Below are 13,641 nucleotides of genomic sequence, written 5' to 3' on the forward strand. Positions count from 1 at the left end.
TGTTTTAAGAATTAATTGATTTTTTAGGCTTTCGAAGCGAGCTGGTAGTTTTTTATTTGGGTCATAGTTCGACCCCTTTCTTTATTTATGGTTACATTGAAATTAATGTTAAAACGGGCTTGGCCCCTGTGTTCTTATATTCAATAAAAAATGCATCCCTTGTATATCATAAAATCTTCAAGGCCTATAACTGTTTTGTTTTGGTTTATTTTATCTCGAACGGAGGTAGTCAAATTTCAAGCTGATTTATCGATATTCAACATATTTCTTGACATAGTACATACATTGTATATTATCATGAAATTATCAGATCTTTGTTTGAAAACAAATTATAATTTTAAAAAGCGTAGCTGAAAACTTTTAACGTTAAATAAGAGAATTACATACAATTCTATATAGGTAGTCTTCTCTGAAACTGCTGGATAATTCTAATATCTTTCTAAGTCTAAAAGTCCAAAATGGTCAACAATTTCCTTTGTTTGTCACATCACAGGGAATCAATTAACCGTGTGTGTTCAATTTACATTGAAAAGGCAAAAGTAAAAATTAAAGTACTTTTTATGTAATGTAACGTTACATTGAAAACACTGTACTCAGTATATATAGACACGATATAGTGAAATGAGCGAGGGGGTATTTGACGTTTTTATTACAACACACAGAATGATGTTAGATTACCACTTTTAATCTTTTTTGTCTTCGGGAAGAAATAATAAAGAACTATATTGTTCGATAATCAAGCCCCGTGTGTGTCACATTATTCCGGAATTTTTTTTCATACGTATGTCATTTTATATGTAACACTGCGTGCTGTTGTTTCCTGTATAAGTATCATGGCAAGCAGATGGAAAATTCTGCCTCGGATTGTTGCACAGTCAGGACCCAAACATAGTGCCTCTGTGATATGGCTGCATGGCTCAGGTGATGTTGTAGAACACTTCAGATTATTCTTTTATGTTTAACAGTGCTTTCAATAGGATGCAAAGTTCATCGACATAAGGTGTCAATAATAACTGTAATCTTTAAAAAAAATTGTGTTTATTTTAGGTGACACTGGACCAGGCGTGTTAGAATGGATCAACATGGTCTGGAAAGAGGAGTTTCAATTCCCCCATATAAAACTGATATATCCTACTGCAGACCCAATGTAATAAATGTGTTCCTTGCGCCTATATATGTTTATTATGTATGATTTGTTGTTGTTTGTTGTTAATGTTGTAGTAGATTTTTTTGTGTGTGTGACACTTTTAAAGTCGTAATTTGACAATTCGTATTCATTTATTTTCATTATTTTCTTATTTGAAGTCCATACACTCCAAATGCCTGCCAACCATCAACAGTTTGGTTTGACAGGCAACAAATTTCTCCCATGGTTCCAGAAATTTTGTCATCTGTAGATGCTTCAGCTGCAAAATTAAATGATTTAGTTCAAAATGAAGTTGATTGTGGAGTTCCACTGTCTAGGATCATGATAGGTCTGTACAATGACTGCACGTCATTATTATTTAAACAACAGAGATTAATTTGATTTGAAATTTCACATTCATTAAATGACTATGATGTTTAAAGGTGGGTTTTCCATGGGTGGAGGAATGGCATTCCACATGGCATACAGATATCAGAGAGAGGTAGCAGGTTGTTTTGCACTATCAAGTTTCCTGAATAATGAGTCTGTAGTATACAAGGTAAGGATAACTATTAAAGTATATGCTCTAATTAGATTTATTTTCTTAGTATAATTTCTTATTATTTCAAATCAGGATAAGGATAACTATGAAAGTATATGTGTGACGGTGCACATTTTGATTTTTATATATTTGACGTAATAATTACATATAGTCTATAATATTTCGTAAATGTTTTAATTATTTTATATTTTACAATTTAAGATTTAAGGGACGTGAAAGTTAAGAATTTCTGGGCTATAGAGATATTAAGAAGAAAGCGTCGTGCTAGATAAATAATTTACATGAGTTCGGATTAACGTTTACACGTACTGTAGCCTTTTTGTTCGGATCTAAAAAGTTAGTAACAATTTATTTAGGAATCAATCATTCTCACATATCGGCAATTATCAAATGTTCAAGTTAATAAGTAATGCAAACAAAAGTAGGTCTATCTATTCATCTGTCAGCACGTAGGTATTTGAGTTAATTTTACTATCACTTTAGGATTAACGCATAACAATAGATGTCAGGGATAGTGAGAAACTCTTCCGCTAATTGAATAAAAATTTAGGTAAAAGGGGACGCTAACCCCGCGAGGCTCCCCAAAGGAAATTCAATAAAGTCATTATAATAATTTGTTAATTACACTGTAATTACCCCCTTTGAGTGACCTCACTGAGGACAGGTCGAGGATTAAGTTTATTCCCCCGTCTCCCTCTCGTCACTTACGCTTGGGACACAGAGGAATAAACATCATATGTACATTGTATCCTCGACCTTGTCTTTATTCAGGTCAGTATTTTTATGTTTAATAAGTTAGATTGTTTATATGAATTATAGGTATTTTTATTATTTAATCAAGTTATTAAAAATTAAGTTAAAGTGATAGCTTTAATTTAACATTAAGAAATTAGTAAAAGTTCCATAACCTTTAGCTTGGGTGTTAAGATAATTTTAAACATAATTTTGTACAGTAAATCCAATTCATATTCACTTAATTTAATGATAATTTAATACTAATTTGGATATTGGGTTCAGTATTTGAAAAATTGTTTAGTCAATATTTTTACTTTAAAATTATAATACTGTCAATCAACGGCCGGGAATTGATACCGGAAGTTGATTTTAAATATGGCCGCCACTCTTTTAATGGCGGACCAGTGATGTTATATTAATGTCTATTTTAATCATGTTCTTTAATAGTGTTCAATTTAAATTTAATTGTCAATATGTTGTAATTAATATTCATTTTTATACTGTGTCACTTACGCTTGGGACACAGAGGAATAAACATCATATGTACATTGTATCCTCGACCTTGTCTTTATTCAGGTTAATAAGGTTTCTTACCATTTACGTCCGGGCGTAAGGCTAATTACAACAGCGAGTTCCCCTTTACGAGAAGAACTTCGTAAAATATGCTCTAATTGAATTTACCTTCTTTGTATAATTTCCTATCTCAAATTAAAAAATCTGCAGTCTGACTTCGGTTTAATTAAAGATATTATATACTGTAAAACTGGCAATATTTTACCCTGCATATTAATCAAATTACTATTACTTGTTCTAGTTTGAATGCCTTTGATATTTAGGAGTATATTTGGGCAAATTATCATTTGGAGATTAAAAATGTTTAATTTAATGTAAATTATAGGCCATATAATAAAGATATTTTACATCAGACAAAAATCAGTCCAAAATGTTTACAGAATTATGATGATTAACAATAAATGATAAATTGATTGATGATAACTTTAATCTTAAAATTAGGCTGGTCTTAAAATCTTGGTATCTTGAATTGTTTTTAATAGTTTGACAGTAATTAAATTAATGCTTTGATTTGTAATTAAAGAAGCTTAGAAACGTTGAGGACAGATCGGCCTTACCGCCATTACTTCAGTGCCACGGGACCAGGGATGAACTGGTGTTATTTGACTGGGGAAAAACGACCTTCAAAACTTTGACAGACTTGGGTGTTTGTGGAGAATTTCATGAATTTAACATTTTCCATGAATTCAATAAGAAAGAATTACAAATATTACAACGATGGATACTTGACAAGCTCCCACCAGATTAAGATAAAAGTGATGCTGTGTGATTTATAGATCTCTACTTTATTTATTCGGATGCATTGATTAAATGATTTTACTTTTGTATATATCTCCATGTTCGTATGAATTAGAACATGTAACGTTTTTATAGATATAAATGTTGTACAATTTTAGCGAATCTACAACCTCTTCAATAATAAGAACATTTTTATTATTGCAGAGAAATGTAGATTAGCTAAAATTTTAAGATATTTAGATTTTTAAAACAAAATTTTATTTTTCATCATTCAACATAAAAATGTCTACAGATGCGAATCGTGAGGGAAGTGAAAATATAGGGTTTGAAGCCCCACTCTAGAGCAAACTACATTATACCTCTGACCCTACAGTACCGATCAGACCCAACCTAACAGAAAGTAAACCCCAACTAAACCCTGGGTTTTCTTCCTGGGTTTACTCTGGGTTTACTAGAGTGGACCCAGAGTAAACCCAAAGTAAACCCAGAGTGGACACTGAGTAAACCCAGTCAGAAGTATACCCCTGAAAGCAGACGCTAACTGTGTATTTGGAATATACAAAGGGTAGGAATTACAGGCAAGTAGGATGGTAAGATAAAATACTAGTCTGCTTCACACTTCAGTGCAATACATATGTAAGTGGACCTCAAAAGTAATTTCAAAGTAAACCCCGAGTAGACCCAAATTTTCAAAAAGTAAACCCAGAGTAAACCCCAAGTAAACCAAAGGAGTAAACCCGGGGTTTAGTTGGGGTTTACTCTGGTGTTAGGTTGATCAGTACTGTAGTAGGGGGGGGGGGGGACAGTTGATTCATGCGTGTTATGTGTTTAGTACAGTCTTTTCTGATGCTATTATATTAATGTACTCGGATGATTTAAATAAAAATTGGATTTGTTCTCTCTCGATTGTCTGTTCACACCAACCTTATGTTCTCAATACGACAATGCTTTCAATCCTTTCTGACACATTTTTCTGGGGTTCAAATCCCGTCGTTATTACCCTGTGTTAATACAAAGTACTAGTATGAAATATCCCTGCTTGGAATACTATTTATTGTATATATACTGATATCTGTGGTCTAGAAGAATAAATAAATATATTTTCGCAAATAACTCTTCTTTACATATATTTCGGAAACGATAAAGAGGGATGTACAACACAATTGCCGTTCATGGCTTGACTCTGCCTACTGCCCTTTCCAAAACTTAAGATTATTGGGAATCAAAATTCGTACATGACAATAAGACACTACCAACGGAATAACACAAATGTTAAAATGGTGTACATGTCGATTTCATTTTCTTTTTCACTTTATAAATACGGGGGAGGGGGGGGGGTAGTGGATGTTTTATTGCAATACACAGAAGCATATAAGATTGCCAATTTTAATCTGTTTTGTCATCGGAAACGAATAATACAGAACTACATTATCCGACAACCGAGCCCCAGTGTGTAGCGCATTATTCCGGAATTATCTATCACACGTATGTCATTTTATATTTAATACTGCGTGTTGCTGTTTCTTGTATGAATTCTCATGGCGAGCAAATGGGAAATTCTGCCTCGAAATGTTGCACCGTCAGGAGCCAAACACAGTGCCACTGTGATATGGCTGCATGGTTCAGGTGCTATTGCATTGCATTCATCTATTTATTAAGAACCAAAGTCCTTTCAGAATTTTTTTCCTAATATGATAACTTTATTGTATGCCACCATATTTTCATCTTTAATCTTTATATGTGTTTTATTTTAGGTGACACTGGGCTAGGCGTGTTGGAATGGATCAAGATGGTCTGGAAAGAAGAGTTTCAATTCCAACATATAAAACTGATATTTCCTACTGCAGATCCCATGTAATGAACATGTTTCTTGTGTTTAAAATAAATATTTATTGCGTCGCTTTTTATTGTGTGTGTGTGTGGGGGGGGGGGGGGGTGTTGGTATGTGACACTTTTTTTTAAAGGTCAGGTTATAATTCATATTCATTAATTTTTCACATTTCAAGTCCCTACACTCCTAATGCTCGCCAACTGACAACGGTTTGGTATGACAGGCAACAAATTTCACCCATGATTCCAGAAATTTTGTCATCTGTAGATGCTTCAGCTGCAAAATTAAATGACTTAGTTCAAAATGAAGTCGATTCTGGAATACCACTGTCTAGGATCATACTAGGTCTGTACATTGACTACCCACCATTGTTGTTAAAATGTTTTGCATCATTATTGTTGAAATGTATGAGCTGAGATAATATTTGTGAATTTGTTTTAACATGAATTATATGACTTTGATCTTAAAGGTGGGTATTCCATGGGTGGAGGAATGGCATTCCACATGGCATACAGATATCAGAGAGAGGTAGCAGGTTGTTTTGCACTATCAAGTTTCCTGAATAATGATTCTGTAGTTTACAAGGTGAGGATTATACTGAAGTCATATGCTCTAATCTTATTTAAAAAGGTAAGGATAACTAAGAAAATACCTGATATACGCTCTAATTAGATTTGTTTTCTTTGAATAATTTCTTGTTATTTCAAATCAGAAAAATCGCCAGCATGTTTTTTGTGATTTTGACAATGCCGTATACAATAAAACTGGCAATATACTACCTTAAATGAGACTTATTTTGTATAGGTATTTATCAAATTATGGGAACCTGTCCTGGTGTAAATGCCTTTCATATTTTAGGAGTAAATTTTGCAAACTATCATTTGGAGTTTATATTTAATTTAACATAAATCTATAGGTTGTATAAATATGTTGCATCATGCAAAAATCACACACGGAACATTTACAGAGTTACATTTATGATGATTAACAACAATGATAAATTGATTGAAGATAAATTTAAATCTAAGGCAAATAAAAGTATAATTGATAAATATTTTGCATCTTGCATTATTTTTAATAATCTGACAGTAATAAATAATATTGCTTTGATTTTTTAATCAAAGGAACTTGAAAAATTAGAGGACAGAACAGCCTTACCTTCATTACTTCAGTGCCACGGGACCAGGGATGAACTGGTGTTATTTGACTGGGGAAAAACGACCTTCAAAACTTTGACAGAATTGGGTGTTTGTGGAGAATTTCATGAATTTAACATTTTCCATGAATTCAACAAGAAAGAATTACAAATATTACAACGATGGATACTTGATAAACTCCCACCAGATTAAGATAAAAGTGATGCTGTGTGTTTTATAGATCTCTATTTTATTTATTCGGATGCTTTGTTTAAAAAAAAATGATTTTACTTTTGTATACAATTTAATAAAATTTTAGCTAATCTACAACCTCTGCAATGATAGGAACATTCTAAGTATTGCAGAGGAATGTAGATTAGCTACAATTTAAAAATATTTATATTTTTAAAATAAAATTTTATATTTTTCATTATTCAACATAAAAATGTCTAGTATACATGCAGATCTTGAGGGAACCCAAAATATAGGGTTTGAAGCCCCACTCCCAGAGCAAACGACATATGCACTATACCTCTGACCCTAGTAGGGGGAAAACAGTGGATTAATGCATGTTATGATTTTAGTACTATCTATTTTATGCCATGATATTAATGTACTCGGATGATTTAAATAAAAATTGTAATTGTTCTCTCTCGATTGTCAGTTCACACCAACCTAATGTGGTTAATATGACAACGCTTTTAATCCTTTCTGACGCTTAAATTATTCTGGGGTACAAATCTTGTCGTTATTACCCTCTTTCAATACAAAATATGCATAGATCTCCCTGCTTGGAACACTACTTGTTATAAATTTATATAAATACCGATATTTGTGGCCTAGAAGAATAAATAAATACATTATCGTGAATAAATCTTCTTTACATCTATTTTGAAACAAGATGGAGATATACACAACTGATGTTGATGGCTTGACTCTGCCTACTGTCCTTTCCAAAAATTAAGATTATTGGGAATCAAAATTTGTACATGACAATTATTGTCACGTACAAATTTTGATTCCCAATCTGAATTTTTGTAAAGGACACTACCAAAGGAAATAACACAAATGTCAAAATGGAGTACCTGTCGATTTCATTTTTTTCGGGAGGGGGGGGGGGGGTGTCGTCAATGTCGGCGCAATAACATGCCCTAGTCCGATTGGCTACTTCTCATTTTTTTGTTAAAGTTTTTACCAAAATTACATTAAATTCCCCTATAGAATGAATAGTTGCGTTTCTTCATTGGTGGAGTGGGAGCAAAAATATACTTATCCAGAACTGGAAAAAGTTCAACATGATCGTCAGTAAGCATATCTAACACTGACGATATTAATGGCTGTATTGTGACGACTAATAACAACCATCCTCATAATGTCCCACGACCACGAGTGGACTCGGGACCCCTGATATTAAGAGAATGTCCCACGGCCACGAGTGGACTCAGGACCCCTGACATTGTGAGGATGTCCCACGACAACGAGTGGACTCGGGACCCCTGACATTGTGAAGATGGATATGGTCCCACGGCAACGAGTGGACTCGGGACCCCTGACATTGTGAGGATGGATACGGTCCCACGGCCACGAGTGGACTCGGGACCCCTGACATTGTGAAGATGGATATTGTCCCACGGCAACGCGTGGACTCGGGACCCCTGACATTGTGAGGATGTCCCACGACCACGAGTGGACTCGGGACCCCTGACATTGTGAGGATGTCTTACGGCCACGAGTGGACTCAGGACCCCTGACATAGTGAGGATGGATACGGTCCCACGACCACGAGTGGTCTCGGGACCCCTGACATTGTGAGGATGTCTCACGACCGCGAGTGGACTCAGGACCCCTGACATTGTGAGGATGGATATGGTCCTACGACCACGAGGGGACTCAGGACCCTTGACATTGTGAGGATGTCCCACGACCACGAGTGGACTCGGGACCCCTGACATTGTGAGGATGTCCTACGGCCACGAGTGGACTCAGGACCCCTGACATTGTGAGGATGGATACGATCCTACGACCACGATGGGACTCAGGACCCTTGACATTGTGAGGATGTCCCACGACCACAAGTAGACTCTGGACCCCTGATATTGTGAGGATGGATATGGTCCTACGACCACGAGGGGACTCAGGACCCTTGACATTGTGAGAATGTCCCACGACCACGAGTGGACTCGGGACCCCTGACATTGTGAGGATGTCCTACGGCCACGAGTGGACTCAGGACCCCTGACATTGTGAGGATGGATACGGTCCCACTACCACGAGTTGACTCGGGACCCCAGACATTGTGAGGATGTCCCGCGGCCACGAGTGGACTCGGGACCCCTGACATTTTGAAGATGGATATGGTCCCACGGCCACGAGTGGACTCGGGACCCCTGATATTGTGAGGATGTCCCACGACCACGAGTGGACTCGGGACCCCAGACATTGTGAGGATGTCCCACGACCGCGAGTGGACTCAGGACCCCAGATATTGTGACGATGTCCCACGACCACGAGTGGACTCAGGACCCCTGATATTGCGAGGATGTCCCACGGCCACGAGTGGACTCAGGACCTTTGACATTGTGAGGATGGATATGGTCCCACGGCAATGAGTGGACTCAGGACCCTTGACATTGTGAGGATTGATATGGTCCCACGGCCACGAGTTGACTCAGGACCCCTGACATTGTGAGGATGGATATGGTCCCACGGCCACGAGTGGACTCAGGACCCTTGACATTGTGAGAATGGATATGGTCCTACGGCCACGAGTTGACTCAGGACCCTGACATTGTGAGGATGGATATGGTCCCACGGCCACGAGTGGACTCGGGACCCTTGACATTGTGAAGTGGATATGGTCCCACGGCAACGAGTGGACTCGGGACCCCAGACATTGTGAGGATGTCCCACGACCACGAGGGTACTCAGGACCCTTGACATTGTGAGGATGGATATGGTCCCACGGCCACGAGTAGACTCGGGACCCCTGATATTGTGAAGATGGATATAGTCCCACGGCCACGAGTGAGATATTAATGGCTGTATTGTGACGACTAGTAACAACCATCCTCATAATGTCCTACGACCACGAGTGGACTCGGGACCCCTGATATTAAGAGAATGTCCCACGGCCACGAGTGGACTCAGGACCCCTGACATTGTGAGGATGGATACGGTCCCACGACCACGAGTGGACTCGGGACCCCTGATATTGTAAGGATGGATATGGTCCCACGACCACGAGTGGACTCCGGACCCCAGACATTGTGAGGATGTCCCACGACCGCGAGTGGACTCAGGACCCCAGATATTGTGACGATGTCCCACGACCACGAGTGGACTCAGGACCCCTGATATTGCAAGGATGTCCCACGGCCACGAGTGGACTCAGGACCCATGACATTGTGAGGATGGATATGGTCCCACGGCCATGAGTGGACTCAGGACCCTTGACATTGTGAGGATGGATATGGTCCCACGGCCACGAGTGGACTCGGGACCCCTGACATTGTGAAGATGGATATTGTCCCACGGCAACGCGTGGACTCGGGACCCCTGACATTGTGAGGATGTCCCACGACCACGAGTGGACTCGGGACCCCTGACATTGTGAGGATGTCTTACGGCCACGAGTGGACTCAGGACCCCTGACATAGTGAGGATGGATACGGTCCCACGACCACGAGTGGTCTCGGGACCCCTGACATTGTGAGGATGTCCCACGACCGCGAGTGGACTCAGGACCCCTGACATTGTGAGGATGGATATGGTCCTACGACCAAGAGGGGACTCAGGACCCTTGACATTGTGAGGATGTCCCACGACCACGAGTGGACTCGGGACCCCTGACATTGTGAGGATGTCCTACGGCCACGAGTGGACTCAGGACGCCTGACATTGTGAGGATGGATACGGTCCTACGACCACGATGGGACTCAGGACCCTTGACATTGTGAGGATGTCCCACGACCACGAGTAGACTCGGGACCCCTGATATTGTGAGGATGTCCTACGGCCACGAGTGGACTCAGGACCCCTGACATTGTGAGGATGGATACGGTCCCACTACCACGAGTGGTCTCGGGACCCCTGACATTGTGAGGATGTCCCACGACCGCGAGTGGACTCAGGACCCCTGACATTGTGAGGATGGATATGGTCCTACGACCACGAGGGGACTCAAGACCCTTGACATTGTGAGAATGTCCCACGACCACGAGTGGACTCGGGACCCCTGACATTGTGAGGATGTCCTACGGCCACGAGTGGACTCAGGACCCCTGACATTGTGAGGATGGATATGGTCCCACTACCACGAGTTGACTCGGGACCCCAGACATTGTGAGGATGTCCCGCGGCCACGAGTGGACTCGGGACCCCTGACATTGTGAAGATGGATATGGTCCCACGGCCACGAGTGGACTCGGGACCCCTGATATTGTGAGGATGTCCCACGACCACGAGTGGACTCGGGACCCCAGACATTGTGAGGATGTCCCACGACCGCGAGTGGACTCAGGACCCCAGATATTGTGACGATGTCCCACGACCACGAGTGGACTCAGGACCCCTGATATTGCGAGGATGTCCCACGGCCACGAGTGGACTCAGGACCTTTGACATTGTGAGGATGGATATGGTCCCACGGCAATGAGTGGACTCAGGACCCTTGACATTGTGAGGATGGATATTGTCCCACGGCCACGAGTTGACTCAGGACCCCTGACATTGTGAGGATGGATATGGTCCCACGGCCACGAGTGGACTCAGGACCCTTGACATTGTGAGAATGGATATGGTTCCACGGCCACGAGTGGACTCGGGACCCTTGACATTGTGAAGTGGATATGGTCCCACGGCAACGAGTGGACTCCGGACCCCAGACATTGTGAGGATGTCCCACGACCGCGAGTGGACTCAGGACCCCAGATATTGTGACGATGTCCCACGACCACGAGTGCACTCAGGACCCCTGATATTGCAAGGATGTCCCACGGCCACGAGTGGACTCAGGACCCATGACATTGTGAGGATGGATATGGTCCCACAGCCATGAGTGGACTCAGGACCCTTGACATTGTGAGGATGAATATGGTCCCACGGCTACGAGTTGACTCAGGACCCCTGACATTGTGAGGATGGATATGGTCCCACGGCCACGAGTGCACTCAGGACCCTGACATTGTGAGGATGGATATGGTCCCACGGCCACGAGTTGACTCGGGACCCCTGACATTGTGAGGATGGATATGGTCCCACGGCCACGAGTTGAATCAGGACCCTTGACATTGTGAGGATGGATATGGTCCCACGGCCACGAGTGGAGTCAGGACCCTGACATTGTGAGGATGGATATGGTCCCACGGCCACTAGTGGACTCAGGGCCCTGACATTGTGAGGATGGATAACAACTAGCTAAGATAAACGTAGCAAAATCGGCCATGTTTAGCAAGACTCATCTTTGCTAGCCAAGGGTTTTCGGTATACTCTCTCCCCATAAGAGTGCAGAGTGGACCGAAAAACCTTGGTTAGCGAAGATGGGCAAGACTGAAATTGACTTAATTAATATAACTTATTTCCTTTCAGTGCATTAAAAAATGTTTTTGAACATTTACTTGATTTGTTGTTTTTTTTAAAGCAAAGTGTTCTGTTGTATAAGATCATACCGGTGCCAATTGCAAACTTGCTTATCTATTTCAGAAGGATCAGAGAAGCATATGATTTTATTGCTTTTAAAAGAGATGGAAGTAAACTGTTTGCTTTTCATTTATTGCATGATAGTGATTGATATAGGCTTATCTGTAGCTCACTGGTCTGGAAAAATAAATGAATTTTCAATATTGAATTGAGAAACCGCGCACTTTTTTGTGCGCAATAAACATTCACTCTTTTTTAATGGGTGGCACTTTAGCTCTTTAGTCGTCCATCCTTTTTTTCAGACCAGTTAGCTACAGATCTGAAGCTCATAGATGGAGATATGAATCATTTTCTCACCTAAGAAAAATTCTGAGGACATCGCCAGAATGTCGCACAACTGGACACTTGAATCTCTCTTCAGATGGTGCATTTAAAAGCGGTAGGGAAAGTAATGAAATACGGTACGCCAATAAGGTTGTGCATGTATACTAACTTTTACAATACAGTGTACACATATATGCAATTAGAAATTCTAATAAACTTTTTAATTTGTATGTCTTTCAATAGCTGACATGCAATAATTTCCTTTCAATATAAGCTGTTCCCATTTTAACAGTGTGAGTACAACTGTTAGAGCAAAATAAAGAGCAATACACGACGATTGGCTCATATTCTATACACACTTTATGTACATGACTATTGTTACAACGATAGTCTAGATAACAGAAATGGTATTTGCGACAAGTTTAATGTGTCCTTCGCTTAGAATTTATACAAAATAGAGCTGGATTTTCACCAACTATGACACAAAATCCCTTCTTTAACAGAACATTAAAATCTTGCATTTGACCCCCCCCCCCCAAAAAAAAAAAGCCCTGAAGATATAACAAAGCGCTCACAGTTTTTATGTTTGGGAGTATAAAACATCAAATATTAATCAAAGATTGTTTGGATCGTAGACATAGATTGCTTATAATCAACAGAATGGACTAGTTTCATTCCACTTTAGATATTGTTCCACTTTAGATATTGTTTTACCCTATGGTTATAACACTCTTTATCCCCGACGGACCAGGCCTTTTTTTCGAGCAACTTTGGAAACATGAAACATAATGGCTACCAAAATCTTGGTACGCGTTTTGGCGAATTTCCAGGAAATCTCGGTGGATTTATTGTTATCTGTCTTTATTTATGCATAAAATTTAGGGAAAATGCCATACAGGTTCTTTGACTGACCAAATGTATTGGATGTGAGTATAATAAAGACAACCAAACGTTTTTCGCAGAAAACGACATTCTTGTT

At 40.1% G+C, this 13,641-nt stretch overlaps 2 protein-coding genes across 3 annotated transcripts; both read left to right on the plus strand.

Moving 5' to 3' along the window:
- The first annotated feature begins 789 nt into the window (after nucleotides 1–789).
- Nucleotides 790–4,789, plus strand: LOC109617041 (lysophospholipase-like protein 1). The gene is made up of 5 exons (XM_011428812.4): nucleotides 790–921; nucleotides 1,048–1,147; nucleotides 1,306–1,475; nucleotides 1,570–1,685; nucleotides 3,520–4,789. Exons 1-5 carry the CDS (start codon nucleotides 834–836, stop codon nucleotides 3,742–3,744), a joined length of 699 nt encoding a protein of 232 aa, XP_011427114.3. The 5' UTR covers nucleotides 790–833; the 3' UTR covers nucleotides 3,745–4,789.
- A 442-nt stretch (nucleotides 4,790–5,231) lies between these two features.
- LOC105328053 (lysophospholipase-like protein 1) lies at nucleotides 5,232–7,349 on the plus strand. 2 transcript variants are annotated; one of them, XM_066088186.1, is made up of 5 exons: nucleotides 5,232–5,360; nucleotides 5,489–5,588; nucleotides 5,741–5,910; nucleotides 6,035–6,195; nucleotides 6,690–7,349. In XM_066088186.1, exons 1-5 carry the CDS (start codon nucleotides 5,273–5,275, stop codon nucleotides 6,912–6,914), a joined length of 744 nt encoding a protein of 247 aa, XP_065944258.1. In that variant the 5' UTR covers nucleotides 5,232–5,272; the 3' UTR covers nucleotides 6,915–7,349. The 2 variants fall into 2 exon arrangements, with proteins under 2 accessions (XP_065944258.1, XP_011427105.3); XM_011428803.4 differs by having other exon boundaries at nucleotides 6,035–6,150.
- Nucleotides 7,350–13,641: the final 6,292 nt, after the last annotated feature.

Source organism: Magallana gigas, chromosome 6, assembly GCF_963853765.1.
Source record: "Magallana gigas chromosome 6, xbMagGiga1.1, whole genome shotgun sequence".
Taxonomy (NCBI): domain Eukaryota; kingdom Metazoa; phylum Mollusca; class Bivalvia; order Ostreida; family Ostreidae; genus Magallana; species Magallana gigas.

Excerpts from the sequence above, each read along its gene's own strand:
- LOC109617041 (XM_011428812.4), top strand. The coding sequence starts at position 834 with ATGGCAAGCAGATGGAAAATTCTGCCTCGGATTGTTGCACAGTCAGGA. Across the intron at positions 922-1,047 it reads GATATGGCTGCATGGCTCAG|GTGACACTGGACCAGGCGTG; the intron begins GTGATGTTGTAG and ends TGTTTATTTTAG. Across the intron at positions 1,686-3,519 it reads ATGAGTCTGTAGTATACAAG|AAGCTTAGAAACGTTGAGGA; the intron begins GTAAGGATAACT and ends TTGTAATTAAAG.
- LOC105328053 (XM_066088186.1), top strand. The coding sequence starts at position 5,273 with ATGGCGAGCAAATGGGAAATTCTGCCTCGAAATGTTGCACCGTCAGGA. Across the intron at positions 5,911-6,034 it reads ACTGTCTAGGATCATACTAG|GTGGGTATTCCATGGGTGGA; the intron begins GTCTGTACATTG and ends TTGATCTTAAAG. Across the intron at positions 6,196-6,689 it reads CTCTAATCTTATTTAAAAAG|GAACTTGAAAAATTAGAGGA; the intron begins GTAAGGATAACT and ends TTTTAATCAAAG.